This window comes from Physeter macrocephalus, chromosome 3, assembly GCF_002837175.3.
Source record: "Physeter macrocephalus isolate SW-GA chromosome 3, ASM283717v5, whole genome shotgun sequence".
In the NCBI taxonomy this organism is placed as follows: Eukaryota; Metazoa; Chordata; class Mammalia; order Artiodactyla; family Physeteridae; genus Physeter; species Physeter macrocephalus.
The window spans coordinates 3,365,803-3,391,703 of record NC_041216.1 but is presented as its reverse complement, the minus strand read 5'-3'; the positions used below and the strand labels follow the sequence as shown (position 1 = coordinate 3,391,703).

Sequence of the window (25,901 nt, the reverse complement as noted above, 5' to 3'; positions counted from 1 at the left end):
TATAGAGATGTGACATATATATGAATATGATGGAATATTACTCAGCCATAAAAAAGAACAAAATAATGCCATTTGCAGCAACATGGATGGACCTAGAGATTATCATACTAAGTGAAGTAAGTCAGACAGAGAAAGACAAATATCATATATCACTTACATGTGGAATCTAAAAAATAGTACAAATAAACTTATTTACAAAACAGAAAGAGACTCACAGACATAGAAAACAAACTTATGGTTACCAAAGGAGAGGGAAGGAGGGATAAATTGGGAATATGGGATTAATAGATACATATTACTATATGAAAAAAATAAACAAGGACCTATTGTATAGCACAGGGAACTACATTCAATATCTTGTAATAAACTCTAATAGAAAAGAATCAAAAAATAATATATATATACACACATATATACGTATAACCGAATCACTTTCCTGTACACCTGAAACTAACATAATATTGTAAATCAACTATACTTCAATTTAAAAAAGAGAGAGAGAAAGGATAACAACTATAACAAAAAGAAATGTAGACTCTTGAGGTCACAGAATTTCAGGAGCTTAGTATAGAGAGTGTGGAGATTGTGAAAAAAGGTTTTAGGGTCAAATGTCCTTAATTCAAATCCTAACTCCACCACCACTTAATAGCTGTGACCTTGGAAAGGTACCACACCCTCTTCCTGTGCCTCAGTTTCTCCACTTGTAAAATGGAAATAATGGTAGTACCAACATCCCTCAGGGTTGTTGTATTAAATGAGACATTGTTTTTGGCCTGATAGATGGCTGGTAGATCCCAGAGTAAGAGGCACTGATCTGAAGTGCCATTCTGCATATGGTAAATCCTAGCAGCTACTCACATGCATAGAAGCAGGCAGAGTAGCAAGACACGTGATCCTAGAATTTAAATAATAGAGCCACAGAATCCTGAAATCATTGGGCCTTGATGAAGCTGATTCAGAAAATCTTAATCATATAACCATCATTTCATAGATTTAGAAGAGATCCAAGGGAATATCTAACCCAGAGACTTTCCAATTTTTGACTGCAACCCATATGCATATGTAAGAAATACATTTAACGTCACAGACCAACGTGCATCTATCTATCTATTGAAAAGTTCACAAGGTAATTTTTCCTTCCTCCATAGGATACATTTGAATTTCCTATTCCCTTTTCTAATGCTGGTTTTGACCCACCAAACAGATTTTACTTCCTGCCTGTGAGTCATCATCCAGTTTGGAAAACAGCGATCTAGTCCAAACTCCTGCCCTAAGCTCCAAGCAAGTCCACCTGTGAGAACTCCATTCAGCGGAGCTGTAACAACTGTTTTCAGATTTAAAAGATTTTAGGATCCCATTTTCCTTTCCAACCCTTTCCTCTGGAGCAGGATGGTATGGAGGTCTTGGGAGGTGGGAGGCATGAAACATACCGATGGGATGAACTGCTCCTGGGCCACTGGGGTATTCTGATGGGAAACAGAGGCCCAGAGCAAAAGGAAGACTGGGGCCCAGGCAGCGGGTGTCCAGGGGAGGGGGACAGAGGGAGGCGGGGACACACAGGAACTCAGATAACTGGGCTGGAAACCCAAGCAGATTTTCCAGCCCTGTGCCTGTGACCAGAGGACCCAGGTGGAGGGTGGGCACGCGGTGGGGGTGGGCTGAACGCACGTGCCGTCGGAGCTATTGCTGTTGGTGCTCCCGTCCGTGGACTCCCGGCTGCCCTGGCGAGGGACCCGACTCCGCATCTCCACGGCAACACCCGTCTCCGTGCTCCGCCGGATGTTGCTGCGCAGTTTCTTGGTGGCCCCTTCTGTGACACCCCCCGAAGCACAGAGAAGGAACAGGTCAGATCACTGAGGAGCCTTCTCCGAGATCACTGCTAAAGTCATCCTCTTGGGAGGGGGCAGGATAGGCAGGGCTCAGACTGGAGGCAGGGCCACTGCTGAGATGACCTCCAGAGCCGGTCTGCAGCCTGACCCCTGGGCCTGCTCAGGGCAGTGACGCAGACAAAGCAGACTAGAAGGATGGCTGGAGGCAGAGTGGAGATGGTGGGGCTACGGGTGGGGAGTCAGCAGGCAGCGCTCAGCCCTGCAGCCCTCCACCCTCGGTCTCCTTCCTGCCAAGCCCCCCTGACCTACACCTTGCCACTCAATTTCAGCCCTTGCCCCAAAGGGTTAAGTTTCTTCTTCTGGAAAGTTTGCCTTCTCTGGAATTTCCAGATTTGCTTTTCCTCTTCCAGGTACTCTCCTGAACCCTGTCACTCCCAGACATCACAACCCACCTCTGTGATACCTTCACAGGTCCTATAAAAAACAAACAAACCCACGTGAATCCTGACCACTGGCAAACTAACACCCATTCTCAAGGTGGGTCTGAATGTGGAGGGGGATGTGTGTGGAGAGGTGGAGAAGCCACTAGAAAAATAAGACTGAGAGAGAGACTCCTAGGCTGACCTGAACTGACTTTGGCTTTGAGGGAGAGGTCTGCAGAAGAACCTCAGAAGCTGTGTGGTGAGAGCTCACCCCCAGTGTCTCTGTAGCTCCTGTTCGGGGGGCCCTCTACCCCTAGGTCCCCTCTTCAGCCTTGCATGGAACATGGGGCACTTTGCCTCTCCTAGCAGCACACCATCCTGCCTGGGTTTCCATGGCAACCTCCTCAGCATTGCAGTGTGGTCCCTTTAGACACTCTCTCTGCCTGGCGGGGGGGCGCGGACAGAAGACGGGTTGTGGGTTTTCAGGGACTTGCCCTCCTGAAGCTTGGCTGCCTGAGGAGCTTGATGGGGAGGGAAGTGACGCTCAGATAGGGACTATACCAAAGGAGCCTTTTGCTGTCACTGGTTAGAGGTCCAGGCAAATTAAGAGTGGAGTTGCTTACAGGGATGGGGAGAGGCCAGGGTGAGGCAGGCAGCACAGCCCCTGAAAGCAGCGGGGAAGGGGGAGCTGGTTACCTTGGAAATTCGCTCTCCCACTAACACCCAACAGTGGGTTGGGAGGGGATGTTCGAGACCCCAGCCTGGGAAAACGGGGCCTTTATTCCTCCTGCTTTGCCCTACTTATCTTTCAGGAAGCCCCATCGGGAGAGGAAAGGCTGAGAGGATGGGATAGGGGGACTGGGAGTGGGGTGCTGTAAGGAGGAATGTCTCCTCTGGAACCACCCCAGCTTCTGGGATATTGGAACAGCTACTACCCAGCAATCAGTGAGACCATCAACGTGTCTGTCTCTCTTACACACACACACACCCCACACACAGAGTCTTATTAGCTCATGCATATTTCTTTTGCACAGGCATAAGCAGACACACACGAGTGCCAACAATCACATGTTTATATAGTGATCTTACATACAAGATCATGTGTATGTTCATATAACAGTCACACAGCCACAAATGGTCTTACCAAGTCTTACACATGACACAGCCTGCCACACACATGTGACCTTCACACCATAATAACACCAGGAGCTGAACCCCTCCGCTCAATCACACACATAGATGCAAACCCACAAATGGTGTGTGACCCACCACACACAGACGGCTGGGCAATAATTGTGGGTGGGGTGGACTTGCCCTGTCCCTTGCTCCTAACTGCCACATCCCCTCTAATCCGATTAGAAGACAGAAGGGCCTATGGGGGCTACACTTTACCCTCCTTCTCCTCAAACCCCCCCAACAAACACCCTGAGCTGAAGTCAGAGCCTCACCACATCGTGACCCCAATCCCCCATCATCTAGAGCTTAGGAAAGCTTTGACCCATTTGGGAGAAAATTTACCTTCTTTGATCTGCCCAACCTACTGTGAGCCTCTGGGTAGGGAAGTTACAGAATCCTGAAATGCCATTTCACAGATGGGGAACCTAAAGTCCAAGCACCCATAGAGCTGGGGCTAGACCCTAGGCCCACTGACTCCCAGTTCACTGATATGCTACTTTTCACTCCCCTCCACCAACTCCACATTGTTTTGAGATGTGATTCAGCAGAGATTAAGTTCCATGTCTCTGGGTGAGGAGGAAGGTCTTGCAAACTCAGAGAAGATTCCTCTACTGGTTTTATACCTGTCCAGTCTCTGAACTCTGTCGATCTGGGAAGTAACTTCATGTAGCCTCTCTCCCTAGAGAACTGGACCAAGTTGCTTGCAATAATTCTGTGGTCCTTGGAGACCAAAAGACTCCAGGGACCATCCCATCTGTCCCACCATGAACAAGGGAGAGGAAAACACAGCCTCCAGCAGCACTCCCCATGGGATCTCCAGCAATGATCCGGAGCCCTCGCCCCACCCTGGCCCAGGGCCCAGAGACTAGGAGGGGAGAGCCACTGTCCTTGGTACTGAAAAGAGAAGCTCCATTTGAGCAAAGGCAAGGACAGCCCAGGATGGCCCTGTGTAGACCCAGCCTAAGGCCAGGCCAGAACCCACATGTGTCCTGGGAGCCCAAAGATCTGACCCCACCTTCCCCTCTGCTCCCACAACTTAAAGAATGTTAAATCTAGAAGGAAGCTGGGAGACAGTCTTTTAAGCTCCATTTTACAGAAGAGGAAACTGAGGCCCAGTGGGAAAGTGACTCTACCAAGGTCCCATGAGGAGTTAGAGCCAGGACCAGTCCTCTAAAGTTTCAGGGTGAGTTTTTGGAAGGCCATTCTAGGGCAACATAAGGAATAAAATGGAAGGGGCAGGCAGAAGGCAGGGGAACTAGAGGGGAGGCTGGCGCAATAGAACAGGCTTTGAAACAAAGAGGATAGGATGGGTGGGGCTCAAGCCAATGAGCAGTATGGAGGACCTGGGAAGGGCAGACTCATAGCCCAGAAGACTGGGTCCTGGAGAGGAGTTTCTGCCCACTTCACACAGCCCCGCCCTGCAGGGAACTGAGCCATCCCACCGGGGGCAGCAGGGTCACCCTGCTAGGATCTTATCCCAGAACAGAGTTTCCGGGCCCAATGCCCACAGTGATCGACCCCATACCTCCCTCTGAGGCCAGACCCAGGATGGCGCTTTAAGCTGGGACACTGGCAACCTCAAGGCCTGGGAGAACAAAATGGGGACAAGTAATTATGAAGAGGAGAGGAGTATTCTACAAGCAAGGGGCAGAGCTGTGGAGGCCAGAGAAGTCACTTTTTTTTTGGCCCTACTGTGTGACCATGGGTAATAATAACACCAACAATTTACCAAGTGTCTAGTACGTGCCAGGCAAGAGGCTGGGTACCTTTACACATCCTATCTCATTCAATCCCCTGGACAACACAGCAAGGCATGTATTATTGTCCTTATTCTACAAATGAGGAAGCGGGCTCAGAGAGGTGAAGTAACTTGCCCAAGTCACCCAGCTAGTAAATGACAGGGTGTATCTCTGAAGACCAATTTGAAGTCCTTCTCCAAAAAAGTGCCTTCTAGTCTCCAGGCTCAGATGCCTCATCAATAAAATGAGTACATCAGACCAGAGGATCTCCAGATCCCCAGGGCCCCTTCCTGCTCTGACATTTGGCAACTGGATGATTCAGAGAGGCCTTTGGTTAGAAGGGCAGTGGGCAATTCCCCTGGCTCCCCAGGCATTCAGCCATGCCCTTGCATACCACAGAGACAAGTGATCTGGAAGCCCCATCATCGTTCATTTCCCCTCAAGGCTGGAGGTCATCCTGGTGTCTGCTCCAATCCCTGCCTGCTGACTGCGGAGCCTAGGTAGGTGGACAGTCCCAGGCAGATCACTGATATGTCTCACAGTGACTCAGGCACCTGTCCTGGCCTTGGAAGACTGTCCCTCCAAATCATCTGGGCATGAAGAGACCTTTGGGTCTGAAGCTGAATCAGCCGATTCAGCCAGAGATCAGCAGGGCTTGGTTTCCTGAAGCCAGGTTCCTGGGGGGCCCTCCTAATCTTAGTCCCCCAACCTACTGCCACCCCATTGGTCCTGTCCCAGCCCAACTCCTGGATTCCTAGATCCCCATCTTCCTGACTCCCTAGTGTCAAGCATATTCACAGGGGCCATGCTCATCCTGGGGCACTCATAATCTCAAGCCCCCTCCCCGTCTAGCATTTCTCTGAGCCAGAAACCATATCGCAGCTTGATTGCTGGAAAAGACCATCCCACAAGCTCCTGCGGAGGGCTTTGTAAAAATCTATTTGAAGGCCTGGAGAAGTCCCCCAGCTCCAGCCCCAGCTGGGAGTCTTGATGGGCATTCTCCCCGGATCCTCCAGTGCCCCACCCCGTCACCACCCCCATCCAGCTGCCTATTGGAAGGTTTCTTAGGGAAGTTGTTACTCTGAGCAAAATAAGCGGGAAGAGGTTTTAAAACAAAACCAGCTGGTGTCTGGGCTGATGCCACAAAGTGAGGAGGTCTTGGTGGGGGGAGCTGGCTCCCGTGACATGAGCTCCAGGTGTGACTGTGTGTGACAAGGTGGGTCACCCGCCAGGCTGAGCATAAGTAGGATTCTATAACCAGGTGTCTGAGAAAGTATGCTGTATTCATCAGGAGGTAGCTGTGAAGGTAGTGTGTGAATGTGGCTTTGTGAGGTATATGCATACACACGTGTGACGTGTTTCTATGACCACAGGCCACTGAGTGTGCATGTGCGTAAGGGTAGGTTTCCTGAGCAATTGAACATGCTATTTATGTGATTATGCAAGGCATGTGTCTCTGTACGTGTGTGTCTCTCTCGTGGCTTTGTAACATATGTGTGCAGCTACTTGTACTTAGGAAACTCGAAGATTACAGGTGAGACTGAATCTCGTGGATGTTTCTGTGAAGCTGTGGTGTCACTCAGCACAGTGCCAGGAACATGATGGCTGCTTAATGAATAACTGCTGATAAGTGTGTAAGTCTGTGCAGAGGCAGCAGAGTACTGAGGTTAGGAGCATGAACTCGGGAGCCCAATGCCGGGGTTTGAACCCAGACTCCACCACCTACTAGCTGTACAGTTTGGGGCATCTTACTTCCCTTCTCTGTGCTCCAGTACCTTCCACATAGAGTTACAGAAGGAGTCAGTGAGTAGGACACGGACTAGACCCAGAGCAGCACCTGGTACGTGGTAAGTGCGACATAAGGATTTGTGGGGCTGGGAGTGCCCACCCACGAGAACCGCCCCGGGGCACCCCGTCACTGTGAGGGGTCCCGCCCCAGCGCGGGGGGCCCCACACCCCTCACCAGCCTGGGGGAGCTGGAGTGTGTTCCTGCTCCACTGGGTCAGGCCCACGATGGCCACCATCTTGGCCCCGAGGCTGCTGCGCCGCTTCTTGGCGGTGGTGGTCCCGGTCCCGTGCCCAGCCTGCTGGGGTCCGCAGATTTCGCCGCTGATGCTGGAGCTCCGCACCACGTTCCTGGAGGCCGCAGCTGAGGCCGGAACTGGCTCCCCGTTAAACATGATCCACGGGGCGGCAGGGCCTCAGGCAACCCTGTGGGGCAGCGGGAGAGACAAAGGGGTCCCACGTCAGACCCCGGGCCCCTCTACCGCCGCCCCACCCCTTCCTAGCTGTGTGACCTCGGGCAAGGCGCTCAGCCTCTCTGAGGTTGTGGGGATTAAGTGAACAAGTCAATGTAAAGGGTGTGCCCAGAATCTGGCTCGATGAACGGGACTATTCTCATTAGCATGTGGCTGTCCTGACAGGCGACCTTGTTTGGCGGTGAAGGCGGAGGCTGTGCAGTTATGTGACCCACTCTTGAATTCCAAAGGCCTCTACCCACAAGCTGTGTGACCTCATGACCAAACATCTTGGGGTTTCAGTGAACACCTCAGCAAAATGAGAAATGAAAGCACTTACCTCGTAGGACCGTTGTAAGGATTAAATTAGCGCAGGTGAAAGTGCCTGGAACGGTTTCAGGCACGGAGTAAATATTCAGTAAGCGTGACTGTTGTTTTCACAGCCAAAAATGAGAACAGGCAGAACAAAACTGGCTCCAGCCTGGGCAGACTGTGGAAAGGGTCCTCCTGCTTGAAGCGGGTGGGACAGAAAAGTGTAAAGAAGCAGGGAAAATCACCCTTACTGGGAGGCAGCCACTACAGGCATCTTAGCCGATTTCCTCCCAGTCTCTTTTTCACACATTTCAAAAAACAACTGAACTCATACTGCCAATACAATTTTATATCCTGCTATTTTTCATTTAATGTTATATCAGAAGACTTTCCAATGTTATTAACACTTTGTAGAAATGTTTAAATGCCACCAGTATGTTCCATTGTATGGAGGCACTATAATTGACTTAAATATTTCAATATGATTACTGCTTAGATCAAGTCCAACTTTCTCCTCTCTCTCTCTCTCTCCCCCTTTCCCTCCTGTCTTTTAAACCACACTGCAATAAAGATCTTTGTACACTGATTTTTATCTGCTTATTTCCTTAGGATCAACTCCTGGAAATGAGGTGACTGGGCTAGAGCGTGTGAACGCCACTGGTAGCTTTTCACTTCCTGCTTCCTGACAGAGCTCTGGTTTTGTCCACCTCATCCCTTGTTTTAGAGGCAGATCCTGATTTGGGTAAAACAATCAGTGAGTGGCATTCACCTTGGTAACTCTTACTGGTCCAAGAGTGGGCATATGACTACACTGGCCCAATCTGACTTAAGGGGAAGATTTGGATTCCAGCCTTACAAGAGAGGTGGGTGCTTCTCTGTCTGTCTTTTCCCTTCCTCCCTTAAGACCTCTCTCCCGAGAGACAGCCCACCCTAGGATGAAGCCAGTGCTGCTGAGGGTGGCATGGCACAGAGACAGAAAGGACCTCAGGCCAACCTGGAGCCTGCCTTCTCTGGCCTTCCTGCTATGTGAGACAATGTGTTTTCCATTGCCTAAGCCAGTTTGACTCAGGGTTCTCTGTTACATCCAAAAGCATCTCACCTAATACTGAAAGCATAAACATTTTTCTGATTCCTGGAATATATTGCCAAATTCCTTTCCAAAGTAGACAAATTTTCTCTCTAATGCTGCATTCAACAAATACCTAAAGGGAATATAGCCAATATTTTATAGTAACTATAAATGGAGTATTATCTTTAAAAATTGTGAATTACTATACTGTACACCTATATAATACTGTACATCAAGTATACTTCAATTAAAAAAACTATTCCAAAAATAAAATGTCAGTTATTCCTAAATTAATCTATAGGTTCAGTGCAATCCCAATCAATATTCTAACTGGCCTTCTTGTAGAAACTGGCAAGTTGATGTCCTAAAATAATCAAGGCAATTTAAAAATTTTTATCTATTCATTTTTAAAAATTGAAGTATAATTGACCTACAACACTATGTTAGATCCAGGTACACAAGATAGTGATTTGATAGTTCTATACATTACAAAATGATCACCCCAAGTGATCCCAAGTTTTAAGTATTATATTTATGCTAAAGGTCATCATTTTATTTAATAATATACTTTAGAAATATATTTTTGGGGAATTTACTGGCGGTCCAGTGGTTAGGGCTCCACGCTTCCACTGCAGGGGGCACGGGTTTGATCCCTGGTTGGGGAACTAAGATCCTGCAAGCTGCATGGTGTGGCCAAAAAAAAAAAAGAAAAATATTTTTTCTCTGAGTATAAAATTGAGGAAAAAATGTTAAAAAAAAATTTAAACCCCTAAAATTCCAAGGCCTCTGCTGAGTGCCATTGATACAGTAGTGAGCCAGGCCGACTTTGTCCTGCCCTCCCAGAGCCTCCAGTCCAGGAGAGACAGTGAATAACTAGTTATGCAATTAAATATTTAATGGCGGTTCTGACGAGTGCTAGGGAAGAGGACAGAGGGCACTGGAAGTCACTCTGGGGAGCAGGGCAGCAGGCGCCCGTGGCTCTGTTTAGTGCAGAGGTGGGATCTCCTGCTGTCGCCCTCTACAACTTGGCTGAAAGTCCTAGGCTCGGGACAGAGTACAGGAGAGACAGCTGCAGGCAGGCTCTGCCCCCAGCCCTTCCCAGCTCTGCTGTAGCCCCCAGCACTTTCCCCAGGGCAGCTCCCATCCCAGGGCTCAGGGCCCCATCACCCTGAGGAATCCGACTTTTCAAAAGGATATAGAAAGGAGAGGGGAGATGGGGGTGGGAAGGGAAGGCACCACTCCAGCTGACGAGGAAGACAGTCCCCAGACAGCTGAGAATGGCCACCTGGGCTCCTGATCAGCACGGCTCCCGCCGGCCTGGTGAATGAGGGCTGCCAGTAGGGATGAGTTAAAGCCATGTTTTGACTTCTTTGTGGCTGTCTAGACTGTTCTCGCTGGCCCTGTGATGTATGCAGAGTCTCAGATTGTATTTCTCCATCCATCCCCCATCAACCTTGCAGCTAATGGAAAGTCCCCCTGGACTTGGGCCTATGATGACCTCTTTAGTTTCCAATTCTAGTGCCAGTTTGTGTGTTTTTTTTGGTATCTGCATGGTCTTTTGGTGGACGGTGGGAGGGGGCTTATCTGATACTTTGAACCAGCTAGAGCAAAAGCCTAATTTACTCCTTCAAGTATTTCTGTTACATGTGTAGTTATCTCCATGTCACAGATGAGAAAACCCAGTCTCAGAGAAGTTAAGGCCTTGCCCATCCAACTCAGCTAAGAAGTGGCCAGGCCTGGACTCCTGTTTCCGTGTCTCCTGTTTCCACGAAGAGACAGACACGCTCAGCAGCCCCTACTCCTTCACCCCAGAGCTCACCCAAAGAGGGGGGCCCAGCCCTCCTGCTCAGGCTTTGCCCCAGGTCTCCAGGTTCTTTGAGAAAACTGTAAGCAAAGTATCTGTGATGAGAAAACCCACTCTGGCCCAGGTTCCCATGGCTGGCGTGAGCATCTGAGGGGCAGCAGAGATGCCACTCAGACCACAGCTGGAGAAGCAACTGCTTCCCTGGTGTTGCCGACAGGAAGCTCAAGAACCCTGCTCCCAGGGGAAGAGAAGGAAAGAGGGTAAGGGACAAAATTCTTGACCCTGCCAACCCAGGGGCTTATGTTTCCTCATGAATAATGAATGGAACCAACAAGCAGATGGTTTGACATCCAGGACTCTGCACCATCCGCAGCCACATTCTCATCTTTAACCACCTGGGGATCACCCAGGGGGCCTGGAGAGCTGACGAATGTTTAGGAGGGCCCAGCAGGCAGGGGCTACCCCCAAGGGGACAGGAGGAGCTGAGCCTGACCCAAAGCACTGGACCCAGGACCTTAGGGCCTGCCCCCCGGTCCCAAGTCCAGGGTAGGGCAGCCTGGGAGAGTTCAGAATCAGGAGGTGGGATTAGAATGTATACTGTATAGATTAGATTCTTTGTGTGACCTTCTCTGGGCCTGGGTTCCTCATCTGTGTGTAAACTGAAGGGGTCAGATGACGTGCTCTCTAGAGTCCTTTTGACACACATGGGGGCAGCAGGCTCAGAATTAGGGCTCTAGTTGATTCTCTGGCAGCCAGCCTGGCTTAAGACAGAGAGCCAGTCAGAGACAACCACCTGGCCCCTGTAAGGAAGGCAGTCCTACTCACAGCAGCGCCCCCAGCCATCAGACCACAGGGATGGGAAAGGGGCAGCAGGTGGATATGGTGGCAGAGTGGTGAGGGGCCGGCAGGACACAGAACACAGCACTTCACATACTGGTGGTTCTAAAAGATTGCTGAATGAATTTCTACAAAAGTCACTTCAACAATTCCCTGCCTCTGAGCAGAACTGTCCCTTTCCCAATCCAGGTCATGGCTTCTGATGGAAGGAAACCCTCCCATGATCTTGCTGGGTCACAGAAACCTTACTCTGAAGTTCTCCCTGCTGACTCCCATCTATTGCTATAGCAGCATCTATGGCCACAGCTTGGACATTCCCTCCAGGGATCCCTTCCTACTGCCTCCCACTCCTGCCAAGCTTCATGCCAGCAGATACCTTCCAAGTTCCCCAAGGAAGGAGCCTAGCGTTTTCTTTCTGGCCTTCAACGTTTGACCTCTACCCTGGGGTCTCAGTACCCGAAAGGCTCCCAAAACCCTCTCCTGATTCCTGACAATGGCAGGACTCCGGGCTCTGCCTGGCCACCCTGGGCCCCTTGGTCCTTTTGACCATATGTCTAACCAAGTTAATAAACCTTTTTTGAGCATCAGTAAGGCTATCCAAAAGCCCAAGATGAAACTAGCTACCCACCCTTTCAACAGAAAAGACCAAGGAATCTGTCACAGAGTGATGGACTGTTAGGCTGTAAGGGATGGCAAATTCCTAAGGCTCTTACCACCCCTCCCTATCCTCTGCACACAGCAGACATCACTAATCCTTCTCTCTTTCTCATCAGGGCCAGATTTAACTTCAGAATCCCTCTTAACACAGTGCTGCATCACCAACTGATGAGAACCAGCTCATAAGGTCAAACTGACTTGCCTCCCTAGTCCAACCTGAGCCTTTCATTTTGCAGAGGAGGAAATCAAGGCTCAGAATGGGAAAGAGTAATGGAAAATTGATGAATTCATAAAAGTGCTAACAAAAGATCAAGATGAAAAAAAATTAATTACATGGGACTGAGTGAACTGATGAGGATGATTATAATTTTTGTGACTTTCTGTTTGAATAAAAAAAAAAAATCCCACAAGGACTCAGAGGCAAAAAATATACAAATCAATTTTCACTGCAAAGTAAAGGAGCTGTTACAGTGGAGGATTACTGGACTGAATGTCAATATTATGACATAGTATGAGTGTGTTTCGTAATTGCAATCATTGTTGCTTTGTTGTGGTCATCCATTTATAATGCTTGGTGTCAGTTTATTTATCTCTTGTAAAAATAAAATACAGTGTGTGTGTGTGAAAAAAAACCAGAAAGCTAATCATGGGAAAAAAAATTATTGTGATGATATGACATTATAATTTTAACATCTTAAAAAAAAAAAAAAAAGAATGGGAAAGAGACACACCCAGGGTCACACAGAAAGCTGTTGACAAAACCAGAACTCCAAACCAAGACTCCTAACTCCCAGGTCCTACATCACCTGTCAGGTGCTTCCTCCCCACCTCTCACCTCGAAGACAACCCAAACTCACCAAACTGATGAATCTGAATGTGGTGTTCCCATCAAAGGGGGCTGTGCCCCTCCCAACAGCACACACCTAGGGCATTTACACAAGCCTTCTGTTAACTTCTGAGACACCAGTTTTCAAGAAAGGAGGTGAAGACAATCAGGGTAGCTTCCAGGAGGAGGTGATGTGATAAGAGTCTGGAAGGAAAAAGGGGAGCTTAGAGGAAGGGCTAGAGAGGACATGTATCCTCCAGGGATTCTAGTAGCTTGTGGAGTAAAGAGACGAACTTTGGAGATAGTTGTGTGACCTTCAGCAAATCATTCAAACTCTCTGATGCTGTCTCCTCCTTGTCCAAACTCCTGGGTCCCCTAATCTGCCTTTAGGCACTTTAATGTTAAATTGCTGGTGCTAATGCCAAGGGACTCATCCAGGTCCAACTGCTAAGGAGCTCAGACCCTATTCTTCCTCTGTCCTCCCCTGACCGATGGGGTCTGTGTCCCTCCCCACACACTCTGACACGACCATCAGTCAGGAGTGTGTGTATTGGGGGTGTATCAGGGGGCCGACTCCCGGCTCCACCCGCAGTGTGTGATCCTGAGCAGGTCATTCAGCGTCTCTGAACCCTCATCTCCTCTTCTATAAAATGAGTCTACTGGCCATCTGGACCCAGCCTGACTCTCCGGGCTGGACTGGGGATCAGATGGGTTCATGAGGAGCAGGAAAGCACAGTAATTAAAAGCACAGGCTTTGGAGGCAGACAGACTTAGTTCAAAACCTAGATCTGTCACTTACAAGCCACATAACCCAGGGCAATTTCCTTAACAACCACCCTGAGCCTATAGCTCCTCATCTCTCAAGTGGGAATAATAATGCCTGCCTTAGGATTCTTAGATGAAATATTACAAAAATAAGGATTGGTACATGCTAAATGCTCAGCTGGGCAATTATATTATTACTATTCATAATGTGCCTTTGTAAATGGTAAAGGACTTCACAGCTGTTGGTGCTTATGAGTCTGGATTGCAACCAGGTGCAACCACTTCATGGGAAGGCTCGGAGACCAACAGGATCAACTCCCACTCCAGCCCTGGGTGCAGGATAAGTGTGGGATCTGGGTCCCTGCACCTCTCAGTTGAGGTGGGAGCTGACATGTGAGGCTGTGCTTTTCCCTGCCAGCATCTCAGCTCCTGGTCCCTCAGCAGATTCTGGGTCTGGCATTGGAGACCCCTGCCCCAACCCTTATCTAGCACTAGGGCTGCCCAGCACATTGCTCATGCCAATCTGTGCCCATGTCAGAGGCCAGACTTAACCTCAGAATCCCTCTTAACACAGTGCCGCTTCACCAACTAATGAGAACCAGCTCATGAGGTAATACTGATTTTTCTTTTACCTGCATCTACAGAAGGTGGGGGTATCCCTTGTTTCTAGCCTTCACTTTCCCCCTCCGGGGGAGACAGGTGGGTGACAGAGCTGGTGCGTGGTGGGGGAGGGTAAGCTGGACCCAGGGAGCACACCCAGCCTGAGTAGGGAGCACTCTGCCAGTTCCTCTCCTGGTTATGTGACTTTTATCTTCTCCAAACCAGGCTCACACACCCACTACGCATAACCGGGAGAGGCACAGGGCACAGAATTTCAAATGTGTGATTACACACCATGCAGACCCACACAAATGATACATACTTAAAGACACAATCACATGTGTACACAGACATGCACACACCCCCCCTAAGAAACTCATCCACACAAAAGCACACAGAAGTAGCCACACTGACAGCCACAGGCAGGCAGGCAGACACACACACACACACACACACACACACACACTCATACACACTCTGGCCCCCAATCTCACCCCTCTGGCCCCCATCCCCACAGGCCGAACAAAGGGTGTCATCGTGAGGTCGGTGGCGGAGAGACAAGAAGGCGGGCTGGGAGCAGCTGCGGTCGCCATGGCTACGGAGCTGACCCACTTCTCCTCCACCCAGCCTGGCCCACTCAGCCCAGGCAAGAAGGGACAGGCAGCTTTGGGCAGGGGGGTGCCTCTCCCATCACACACAGTAAAGGGGCGGCCCTCTGAGTATGTGGTAGGGATGGGTTGAGCAGACAGACTGGGTCCCGATACAAAGGCAAGAGCCAGACATCTCCTGAGGAGAGCAGGGTGCTCAGGTATCCCCCAGCCTCAGGGCCTCTGGCCTCAGGGGCCCATACGGGTCATGCACTTGCCCTGGACACGTTCTCAGACATAGTCCTCACAACAGGGCAGGGGCTTGGGTGGTTGGGCCCAACCTGTGTCCTCCAGACTCCAAGGACTCGGGACACCCAAGGGTGAGGCAGACCCAGAGCTGGGTGAGCCCTGTCTCCTGTTCAGAACAAGGCTCCTGAGGGCAAGGTTCGTCTTCCCCACTTGGACTGAGGGCTGCTGGGGCATGGCCAGGCCTTCCTTCCTCAGACAGGGCTGCCGTGTGTCTTCTCTCAGCCAGGGGGCTCCTGAGGACATGGCCGCACATCTTCCCTCAGAAGTGGGTTCACAGAGGAACAACTCGGCCTTCAGACAGCTCAGTCTTGTGAGGAGATGGCTCACAAGACGGAATGAATCCCTCCTGTGGGACAGCCTCCCGTAGCTCCCCGTTTCCTTCAGGAGAAAGTAAAAACCCCTCACAAGGCCCACAAGTGAAGTGACCCAGCTCATCTCGCACTCCTGCCCCTCCTCCGTATTCCAGCCACACTTGCATTTTTTTCATTCCTCAAAAGTGCCACTTTGTCTCCTGCTAGCCTGGAATGCCCTTCTCCAGTCCGTCCCCACCCTCGTGTCCTGCGGACCTGGTATGTGTCGCACCACCTTTGGGGGCTAATCCCTACTCAGCGCTCAGTCCCAGGCTGGATGTCATGTCCTAGGAGAGTCTTTGCAGACAAGGTTAGTCCCCCTGTCATCCTCCCCCAGACCCTATACCATCCTTGCCTGTTGTGCGTTGAACTGTGCGCCGCACCCCCCTCAAAAAAAAGATATGATGAAGTCCTAACCCTTGGTACCTCAGGATGTTGTTTGGAAATAGGGTTGCTGCAGATGTGATTAGTAAAACTGAGGTCATACTGAAGGAGGGTAGGTCCCTAATCCAATATGACTGGTGTCCTTATAAGAAGGTGGCTGTGTGAAGACAGAGAGAGACTACAGAGAGAACCCATGTGATGATGGAGGCAGAGACTGGAGTGATACAGGAACAAGCCAAGGAACACCAAGGATAGCCAGCTGTTCACCAGGAGCCAGAAGAGAGCCATGGAGCAGCCTCCCTCGGAAGGAACCAACCCTACTAACACCTTGATTTTAGACTTCTAGCCTCCAGAACTGTGAGACAATACATTTATGTAGTTTTAGGCCATCCAGTTTGTGGTACTTTGTTACAGCTGTCCTAGGAAACGAATACACTGCTGGCCCTAACTCGTTCAGGGCCCATCTCCCACACCCCGCCCCGCTGGCTGCGCGCTGCTTAGAAAGAGAAAGCATGCCATCTTCTTCATCCTGAATCACCAATGCTTGGCACATAGTAGGGCTCTGTAAATATTTGTTGAATGAATGAATGGTGATCTAAAACAAACTTTAAAATAAAAAAATGGTATTTATAGCTGGATAGCAGAATTGAGAGTCATTTTTATTTTCTTCATGTGATATATTGTGTTTTCTAAAGTTACTACTTTAGAAACTATTAATGATCTCATAAAGAAAAAATGAAAATACATATTTTTCTTTTCAAAAAATACATTAAAATAACAGACATTTCCACCAATGTGTAGTCGTGAAGAGGGGAAAGTTCTGCTGTCTGCTTGATAACTGTCTTTTTATTGATTAACTGACTCCTCCTCCTGTCACTCTAGTGGATTTACAGAGCTTGAGCTCCAGAGCCTTGTGGGGCATAGATTCCAGGTGGAAGCATCCAGGAAGAGTGCACACGCTTCCTGACCATCTCCATCACCCACCCCCTCTCATAGCTTGTGGCCAGATGTGGCAGCTGTTGCCTGACAGGGGCTGCTAGACTTGGCACTTGAGAATGCCACTAGAAAACACCCTGGGGCTGAAGCCACTCCCGAACACAAGCAAGATGCCGCCCTCAGTGGATGCACCATCCAGTGCTTCTCAAACTTAAATGTGCACACAAATCACCTGGGGATCTTACTGAAATGCAGATTCTCATTCCATGGGTCACCGGAAGGTGGAGCCTGAGTGTCTGCATTTCAAACAAGCTCCCTGGTGATACCCACGCTGCTGGTCTGAGGACCACCCAAAGCACTGAGAGGTAAAGATAAAACGCCCTGGCTGTTCTGCAGAAAGAGTGAACACTTCAGGATGGGGAGACCAGAGCAGGCATCACGGAGAAATTCTCTGCAGAGCACCTCGAAAGGTGGGTGGGATTTAGAGAGGTACAGGTAGCAGGAAAGAGGTGGAAACTAGCTGGGAAGGTCCAGAGAAAGAATGGTATGTTCAGAGGCTGGTGAACAGAGCAGTGCAATTGGAGCAGGAGGTATGTGCAGCTGTGGAAGAGAGGGCTGGGAACGTAGGCTGGGAACAGCCAATGAAGGGCTCTGAATGTAGGGCTAAGAAGTTTGGCTTTAATCCTGAAGGAAGTGAAATCTGACATGGTTTAGATGTAACATTTTACAGAGATCAATCCAACACAGTGCAGAATCAGAAGAAAGCCTGACAGCAGGAGGAGCAGTCAGGAGGTAGGTAAGAAGGGCTGCACTGCTTCAGACAGTGCTGGTGGAAAGAGGAAAGGGGTGCTAGAGTCGTGGGAGGGCTTGGAGGATTGTCTGGAGTTAGCGATGGGACAAGGTTGGGGGAAGGGCAGAAACCAGAATTCAACATGATTTACAGGAAGGGTGAGGGCTGACAGGTGCCATCCCCACAGCGTGAGGTCCTGGAGGGAAAAGTTGGCTTGAGGGAAACATGAGTCCCTATTTTAGATATGATGAGCCTGAGATAATTTTGCAACTCCCATATGGAGATGTTGGACAGGTAAGCAGATTCCCTGGAGTTCATGAGAACAGTGTGAGCGGGCAGGATTTGGGTGTGTTCCCAGAGGGAAAAGTGAGGTGTGGAAAGGAAGGAGAATGCCCGGAGGAGGGTACAGAGTGAGGAAAGGGTGAGAGGTAATATCTACAGTTAGGGGTAGGAGGAAGATGGAATCCACTGAAGGAGGGAGAATCAGCAAGTCAAAGTAGGAGAACTCAGAGAAGATGTCGTGAGTACACAGATGGCCAACCTGGAGGCCCTACACACCCTGACATCGAGACCAAGGAGAGGCCTGCCCAGCCCAGGATGCAGGAGGGCAAAGGAAGCCCAGGCCTGAACAAAAGCACAGCTTGAATGGAAAGCAGAATTTGGACTGGTAGAGAGGGAGCTGGATTCCCTGGGGAGGGTCTGGGTTGCAGCAGGATCCCACGGGGCCTGGGGCTCCCAAGCCCTTATTCCAGCTCAGCCCAAGCACAGGAAAGACAGTATCCCCACTCACAAACACACACACCGCACTTTGCACACCCACTGACTACAGAACCCCCAGGGGCACAGCAGAGAAGCAGGGGAAGAGGTCTTTGGGGCAAAGCCTCATCGCTGGGAAGCACATAATTTATCATGCAATTAGGACTCTTTCAAAGAGTGAACAGAGACACTACTAACAATCACACCTGAACCCTAAGTGTCAGTTAGGACTGTCCCAGGCAAACCCTAGCCCTGAGGGATACTGGATCCCCTCCCCCGCCAAATACTCACTTGGTCCCTGTTACACCTTCCTAGAAAGGGTGGTAGAACTGACCGATAGGTGAGAGGGACAGGCTAGCTCATCCTCAGAGGGAGGGGCCCCGCTGAGGGTGTTGGTGGATGGGGAAATCTCGCCCCCTCCCAGCCCCGCCCCAGCCTGAGCGCCGACGCCCCCGCCGAGGGGGAAGCGGCAGCACCACGGACAGCGGCCGGCCCCCGCTCTCCCTGCTCCCTGTGGGTCTAGCCTTATTTGGCCAGGGCCGCTAGGCCGGATCAATATTTCATGGGGGAAGGGGCTCCGGTTACCAGCCCCGCGCTGAGCCGTAAGGCGCCGCCCTCGCCCGCTGCCCGCCCTGGGGACACTCCCCGGGAAGCCAGCATACCCTCGGCCCCAGCCCAGACAGGCACTGCCCTCAACGCACTCTGCCTTCCCAGGCACGCCCCTGGCCCCCCGCAACCTCTCTGGAGCACAAAGCCCCAGGTGCACGCCACACACTTGCACACAGCCACTCGGACACACCACAGAGCCAGACACGCGCTCTACAAAGACGTCGACACAAACAAAACAACAGGCACACACCACACCCAGCGTGCAAGCCACCAAGACGCACAACACACACACATACACACACCAGATGCCTCACAGACACACATCACACAGAGACGCATTCACCACAGACCCACATGCACATCACACACAAGACACCCTGCCACACACGCCCAAACTCACACAACGCACAGAGCCTCCCCACAAAGACTCTCAGACATCACTCAGAGGTCCTTTCACCACGGACACGCACACGTACGTACAAACTCTCTGTCTTACACACATGCACACACACACACGATATGCCTCCACAGAGACCCTCAGACGTTCACCATGGATACACAAGCACACGCCCCACACTACCCAGGCCCCCCACCCCTCCTGGAGCCAAGGCCTGCCCTCCCGCTGTGGACGTGGGAGTGGGGAGGGGCAGGCAGGACTTTCCTCCTGCTCACCTGGCCCTGGTCTTGGGCCCTGTGGATAAATCTTGTGTCCTCTGAGGCCCCCTGGGGTTGCTGCCCCATCTCCAGGGGCAGGCAGTGAGCGGCACAAAGACGTGGGAAAGGGGAGAGCAAGGAGAACAGGACCTTTGAGACCCCAAAGCCTCCTGGCTTTGCCGTCCCTGGGCCCCAAGCCCTGGGGACAGCCTCACCCTCACCCATGGCCCCCATAGCCTCTGCACTCCCTGGGACTCCCGCCCTCTGGGAGGCCCTAAGGCCCATGTTGTGCACGGGGACCTGGAGGACTGTGGAGTCTGCAGCGCCTGCCCCCCCGCAACGCCCCCGCCCAGGAGTGCCCAAGTCCTGCCTCAGAGGCGAGAGGCATCCTACCCCCATCCAGACACCCCAACTCCAAAAGCCCCCCTCTCAAGCAAGCTGGAGGACAGCAGCCCACGTTCTCCTATCTACAGGACAATCACGGCACAATTCTCTGAAAGCAACCCAAGCCAGGGCAGAAGGTGAGGAGAAGGGAGTAGGCTGGCACAGCATAAGAGACCCCCAAATTCTCCAGGTAGGTGGAGGGGATCTTAAAGATTATCTAGGTCCACATCCCTGACGTCCCTGTACAGCTTCCCAGTTTTGCATTATCCACATAACATTGTGTGTCCCTCAGTGGTTTATGCCAAATCTCCATACGCCTGATTCATTCATTATTTTCTTAAAATTGGCACTTTAAAGTTAAATGCATTTATTTTAAATAGAAATTTTGAGTTACTACTATAAATGGAAAGCCAATACCAATTTTAATAAATAGAAAATGACAGTAAAATAAGTACAGTGAAAACAAAGCTATATTATTAAAGTTTAGCTACACAGAGCTGCCAGTCACGATCTCTGTGGTTTTCCAGGTTTTTTTTTTTTTTTTTGGCTACACCGCACAGCTTGCGGGATCTCAGTTCCCCGACCAGGGATCAAACCCAGGCCCCGGCATTGAAAACGCCGAGTCCTAACCACTGGACCACCAGGGAATTCCCCAAGATCTCTGTTTAAAAGGAAGGGCAGGGACTTCTCCGGTGGGGCACTGGTTAAGAATCCACCTGCCAATGCAGGGGACACAGGTTCGATCCCTGGTCCGGGAAGATCCCACATGCTGTAGAGCAACTAAGCCCGTGCGCCACAAGTACTGAGCCTGCGCTCTAGAGCCCAGGAGCCACAACTACTGAGCCCTTGGGCTGCAACTACTGAAGCGTGCGCGCCTAGAGCCCGTGCTCCACAACAAGAGGAACCACTGCAATGAGAAGCCCACGCACCACAACAAAGAGAAGCCCCCGCTCGCCGCAACTAGAGAAAGCCCGTGCGCAGCAACAAAGACCTAACACGGCCAAAGATAGAATAAATAAATAAATAAATGAATAAATATTTTAAATTATAAAAAAAAAAAGAAGGGCAGCAAGTGTCGGAAAGTTGTAAGACACACCAGCATGGCACTGACACTTTCTTCCTGGGACAAACTTGGACTTGATAGAGTTGAAAGTGAACCAACTTTCTCAGTATGTGAGCCAATGCCATGCAGTGGCATGTGCATGAGCCACTGAAAGTCATCTCAGGTCTCACTGAAGGGACCATGCTCACGTTGGGAAGGAAGTTCTAGGCTTGCCTGCCTCCTGTAGGAGCTTGGATGGCACGGTGGCAAGCTGGCACCCTGTTGCCACATTCCATTCCCATAATAACAATCCTTAGAAATTGCTCAGTTCTCTCCTATTTACAAATTGTCCTCACACCTACCATCTAATAGGAGCCTCACAGCAGGAACTACCATGCATGGTTCTTCACTGAGAAAAGGAAATGAGCTGCGCCTTAGAAGATGAATATGATTTTGGCAGAGAGAACTGTCCTGACTGCTCAAGCCCTCCTCATCCCTCTCTCCCCAACTCCAAAGAAAGGTGAGAAAATCAGGGTCTCATCTCCCTAACTCTCTGCTCAGGCCTCTGAATGATACTGGACAGGCTCTTCGGAGCCTGCCCTGGGCGCTGCTGCCCCCGGAAAAGACTCCTCTTGAAGTCACAATGCTAGGTCTGTTTTCACCAGGTGCCGTCCAGATGGAAGGCTGGGGCCAGGCCCACCTGGCACTGTAAGAATTATAGCAGATGTCTTTTGAAGTATAATACTTGCCCAGATTACAAACAAACAAGAGCCATATCTGCATGTCTGACTTTGTTTTCCTTCCCTGCAGGCTTCAGTTGATTGGACCCGGGTGGGTATTTGACCCCCTCAGAGCCAATCAGATCCTCTCCTGGGAGTTTGGACTTGGATCTGCCAAGCCCTGGGTTCTATCTCTGAATGTAGCTGGAACTGAGGGATGAAATACAGGAACTATAAGTGGTCCATTATCTGGAGAAGCTGAGAAAACCCAGTGTGTGGAAACAGAAAGGTGAAGGCAGCCAACAAGGTACAGAGAGCAGCTGCTTCAATTTCTCCTGGCCTACAGGTCTCACCTTCCAGAGGTTAACGATTTTCCTACTCCTGAGTTCCCCCAAACCCCCTCTGTTCTCGTAATAAACCCTTCTTTATTACTGAGGCTGGCTTGAGTGGGTTTCTGTATACAAGCAAAGACCTAATTAAGGACAGGGGAGAAGATGGGAGCTGGAGGCACAAAGATGAACAACCTCTGTGCCTGCACTGGAAGAGCTCAGTTTCATGGGACACAAGGAGGAAAAGATGTAGACTCTGTGTGGATGTGGCTGAGGTGGCGGGGGGCGGGGGGCGCCAACTCTGCCCAGGGAGGGCCGGGAGGGCTCCTCAGAGGCTTCCCAGCAAAGGTGGCAGCTGAGCTGGTTTTGAAGAATGAAGGTTGTTCTCCAGGGAGACAAAGCAGGGGTGCAGAGGCATTATAGGCAGAGGGAACCACGAGGGCAGAGGCACAGAGGCACAAAACAACAGCCTGATGTGTTAGAAGAACAGAAGTTCAAAGTGTGGGGAGGGGGTAAGCAGGGGAGATGAGGCTGGAGGGGCTCTCGGGTGCAGATCATAACATGCTTTGAATCCCATGCTAAGAAGCTGAGGCCCTTCTTGCCCTCAATGGGGAGCTATTGAAGTATTTTAAGTAGCAGGGTCAGTTCTGTGTTTTAGAACTCTGGGGCTATACAGAGAAAGGACTGGAAAAGGCAGGCCTGGAGGCAGGGAGGCTAGTTAGGATGCTGCAGCAATGATTCATCTATTCCTTTCATCCACAGAACAATTCATTGTTTACCTACTACGTGCTGGGGCCAGGCAAAACTGGATTCCTGACCCCATAGAGTCCACAGTCTAGCAAGAAAGAGAGATGAGGAAAAGCAAGTCAAGTGTGATGAGTGTCGTAAAGAAGTACAAGGTCCTATGGAAGGGGCTGATGTTTAGTTTCCAGTTTAGGCTTCTCTCCAGAAATGATGTTCAAGCTGGTATCTATCTGAAGGAGATGATAAGCAGGGGAAGGGCATTCCAGGATAAGGGAACAACATGTATGAAAGTCCTGCAGCTCGGGGAGAGGGCAATTGGTACAGGTGATCCAAAAAGGTAGGCAAGGACCAGATCCCACAGGGCCTTGCAGACTACGTCAGTCTGACTTTTATTCCAAGAAATCTTGGAAGGGTCTTAAGCAAGGAAATGACACAATCAAACACTTATCTTTAGAAGATCACTCTGACTACAGTATGAAACCTGAAATGAAGCCGGGCAAAAACAGAAACATAAGGAGACCAGTTAGGAGGCTGTCACAGTGGTCCAGGTGAGAGCTGGTCTGGAGTGGGGCAGTGGGCAAGGAGAGAGATGACGGACTGGGGAGAGATATTCAGGAGAACCAACAGGACTTGCTGAGGACTGGCTGTAGAATGTGGGGGTGAAGGAGAGGGAGGTGTCCAGGAGAACTTCCAGCTTTCCAGCTTGAGCAAGTGGGTGGATGGTGGTGGCAGAGATGAGCTAGGGACACGAGGCAGAGCAGGTGCCAGCAGGCAGAGCTGGGACCTGAGTTTGGACCTGAGACTGATCATGAGACATCTAAATGTGGTCCAAGAAGTAGTTAGATTTGCAGGTCTTGAGCCCAGAAGAGGGCATTAAAGTCAAGTAAATGAGATTACCCGGGAGTGGGGGAAGAGTGGGCAATACAGGGCAGCTCTGAGGAATCATGGTTGCAGCAGGGCCTGGGCACAGAGTGACCGGAAGCTCTGAGCTTGGAATATCAGAACCGTGAAATCCAAAGGCTTCCTCTTCTCAGCCCTGGGAAGCATCTGGCTTTGGCTCCACCTCTCCTGGCCGAGTATCACTCCTGAGCACAGGCACTTCCCAGATGAGACAGCCCTCCCTTCCCCACACACCTCTTTCCTCCTTGGCAAACTCCAAGTTATCCTTCAGACCCACCCAGCTTAGGAGGTGCCTCATACTAGTGAAGTCCAGGTATGTCCAGGACTGGACATGCCTCGTCCAGGCATGTGCTCTCCCATCTGACAACCTGGGTTTGATGCCACTTGATGGCTGTGTGACTCTGGTCAAGAACCTGAATCTCACTTTCTTCATCTATACAATAATATAGATGAATAATAGGAAATAATAATCGTACCTACCTCATAGGGCTGTTTGAAGATGAATATGTCAAGTGCTTAGCAGAGAACCTAGCACACAGTAAGCACTAAATAAATGTTACTATTATTAACATCCCACCCACCTTGGGACAGTTAGTCATGCCCTCCATCTTACCCCTCCTCCATCTGGGGACTATTTGCAGGTCTGTATCGCTCCCTGCCTCTTCCTATTCCAACCCAATTTGTGGGGCCATATTATATGCAGGGCCCAGGGCTAAATGAAAAAGCAGTATCCCTTGTTCAAAATTATTAAGAATTTCAAGATGGTGACAGTCAAACATTAAACTAAGCGTGGGGTCCTTCTAAGCACAGGTTGCCCTGTGCAACCACAGACTGGTGAATCTTGCCCTTCCTCCACCCCCCAGTCAGCCCTAGGCCTGGGCCTGGCCCAGAGTTGGTGTCAACCCCCCCTACAAGAGAGTTAAAATGCCAACTGACATTGCAATAGGGTTTTGTGATTTCTATCTGGAATTTCATTTTATCCTTCCCATGGACAGATAACATCATCCCCCTTTTATAGTTGAGGATACTGAAGTTCAGAGACAGGTGTGCCTTGCCAGAGGTTACCGACCTCAGAACCGCAGAGCTGGGACGTGAATATAGGCCTGGCTGGTGCCAAAGCCCTGCCTCTTGCCCTCTGGCTCCCCAGAGAGGTCGGGAGAACCTGGGCCCAAGAGATAAACTTCATCAACAAGACCCAGAGAGAGGGAGGTGAAGGGACTGGGACTGGCCTCCTCTCTCCTGGGGTGAGTCACATAAACAACCTGCTCCCTGGACACAGGGAAGGGGGGATGAGAGGGCAAAAGGTCACTCCTGAGAAGGATCTGCCTGAGGGCCACAGACCCCAGCCCACGCTCTCTGGAAATCAGCCCCTGCTTCTTCTGCTTCAGGTCCTTTAGAGGCTGCCACCGGCTTCAGGATAATTCCCAAGTCGAAAGCGTCCTGCTAGGTAGACCAGGAGGTCTGGCCTGGCTGTACTGACTCCTGCCCCCTCTCTTCCCCCTCTCCCGGACTGCTGCCCTCGCCACCATACCAGTCCTGTTCCTGCCGTCACCAAGGCCTTAGCACACCGGGTTCCCTCCTCCTCTGCCTCCTCAATGCCTTGTCACGCTACCGTCGCTGCATCTCTCCTTTCAACACATGTCACATGCTCTGGGCCGTCTCCCACCTAGAATGCCCGCTCCATGGAGGCAGGAGCTGCCTGACACACAGTGCTTAGTACATCAGGTGTCTGAGCACATCGTCCTGCAACAGAGGCAGGAGGGCCTTGCACTCTTTCTCCCCTTCTCTCCACTCCTCCTCAACCCTCCGTTTCTTGTCCAGGCATCTTGAACTCAAGGTGTGAGGAGCCCAAACTTGCAAAGGGAAGAGAATCATCACACAGCCTGCACCCTCCACCTGTCAGTCCTGGGCTGGGCGCTGTACATCCAGTTATGACATTTAATCTGCCAAGCACCTTCCAGATGGGGGCGGGGCAGTATGGGTGTAAATCACTCCTATTTTTCCAGAGGTGTCTGAGACCTGAAGTGTAACAGAGTCTGGAGGTGGAGGATGTGGGACTTGAACCCAGGTCTCTCTGGTGCCCAAGAACCTGGAGCCCTCTCTGCCGCTGTGACTCACTGTTCCCAGGCAGCTCA

General features: G+C 50.7%; 1 protein-coding gene across 8 annotated transcripts in view; it reads right to left on the bottom strand.

Annotated features, from left to right (window-relative positions):
• RIMS3 (regulating synaptic membrane exocytosis 3) overlaps nucleotides 1–25,901 on the bottom strand; it is a 57,483-nt gene that overhangs the window by 11,260 nt on the left and 20,322 nt on the right. For 7 of the 8 annotated variants that reach the window (XR_003678587.2, XR_003678588.2, XM_028485701.2 and 4 more), the window contains 4 exons: nucleotides 12,940–13,112; nucleotides 7,744–7,910; nucleotides 7,130–7,377; nucleotides 1,669–1,810 (listed from right to left, as the gene is read on the bottom strand). Coding sequence is in view for 6 of the 8 variants with exons in the window: in XM_028485701.2 (XP_028341502.1) it covers nucleotides 1,669–1,810; nucleotides 7,130–7,346 (359 nt within the window). In the remaining 2 variants the exon portion in view is untranslated. The remainder of the gene's footprint in view (nucleotides 1–1,668; nucleotides 1,811–7,129; nucleotides 7,378–7,743; nucleotides 7,911–12,939; nucleotides 13,113–25,901) is intronic. The other variant, XM_028485698.2, reaches the window with a different exon arrangement.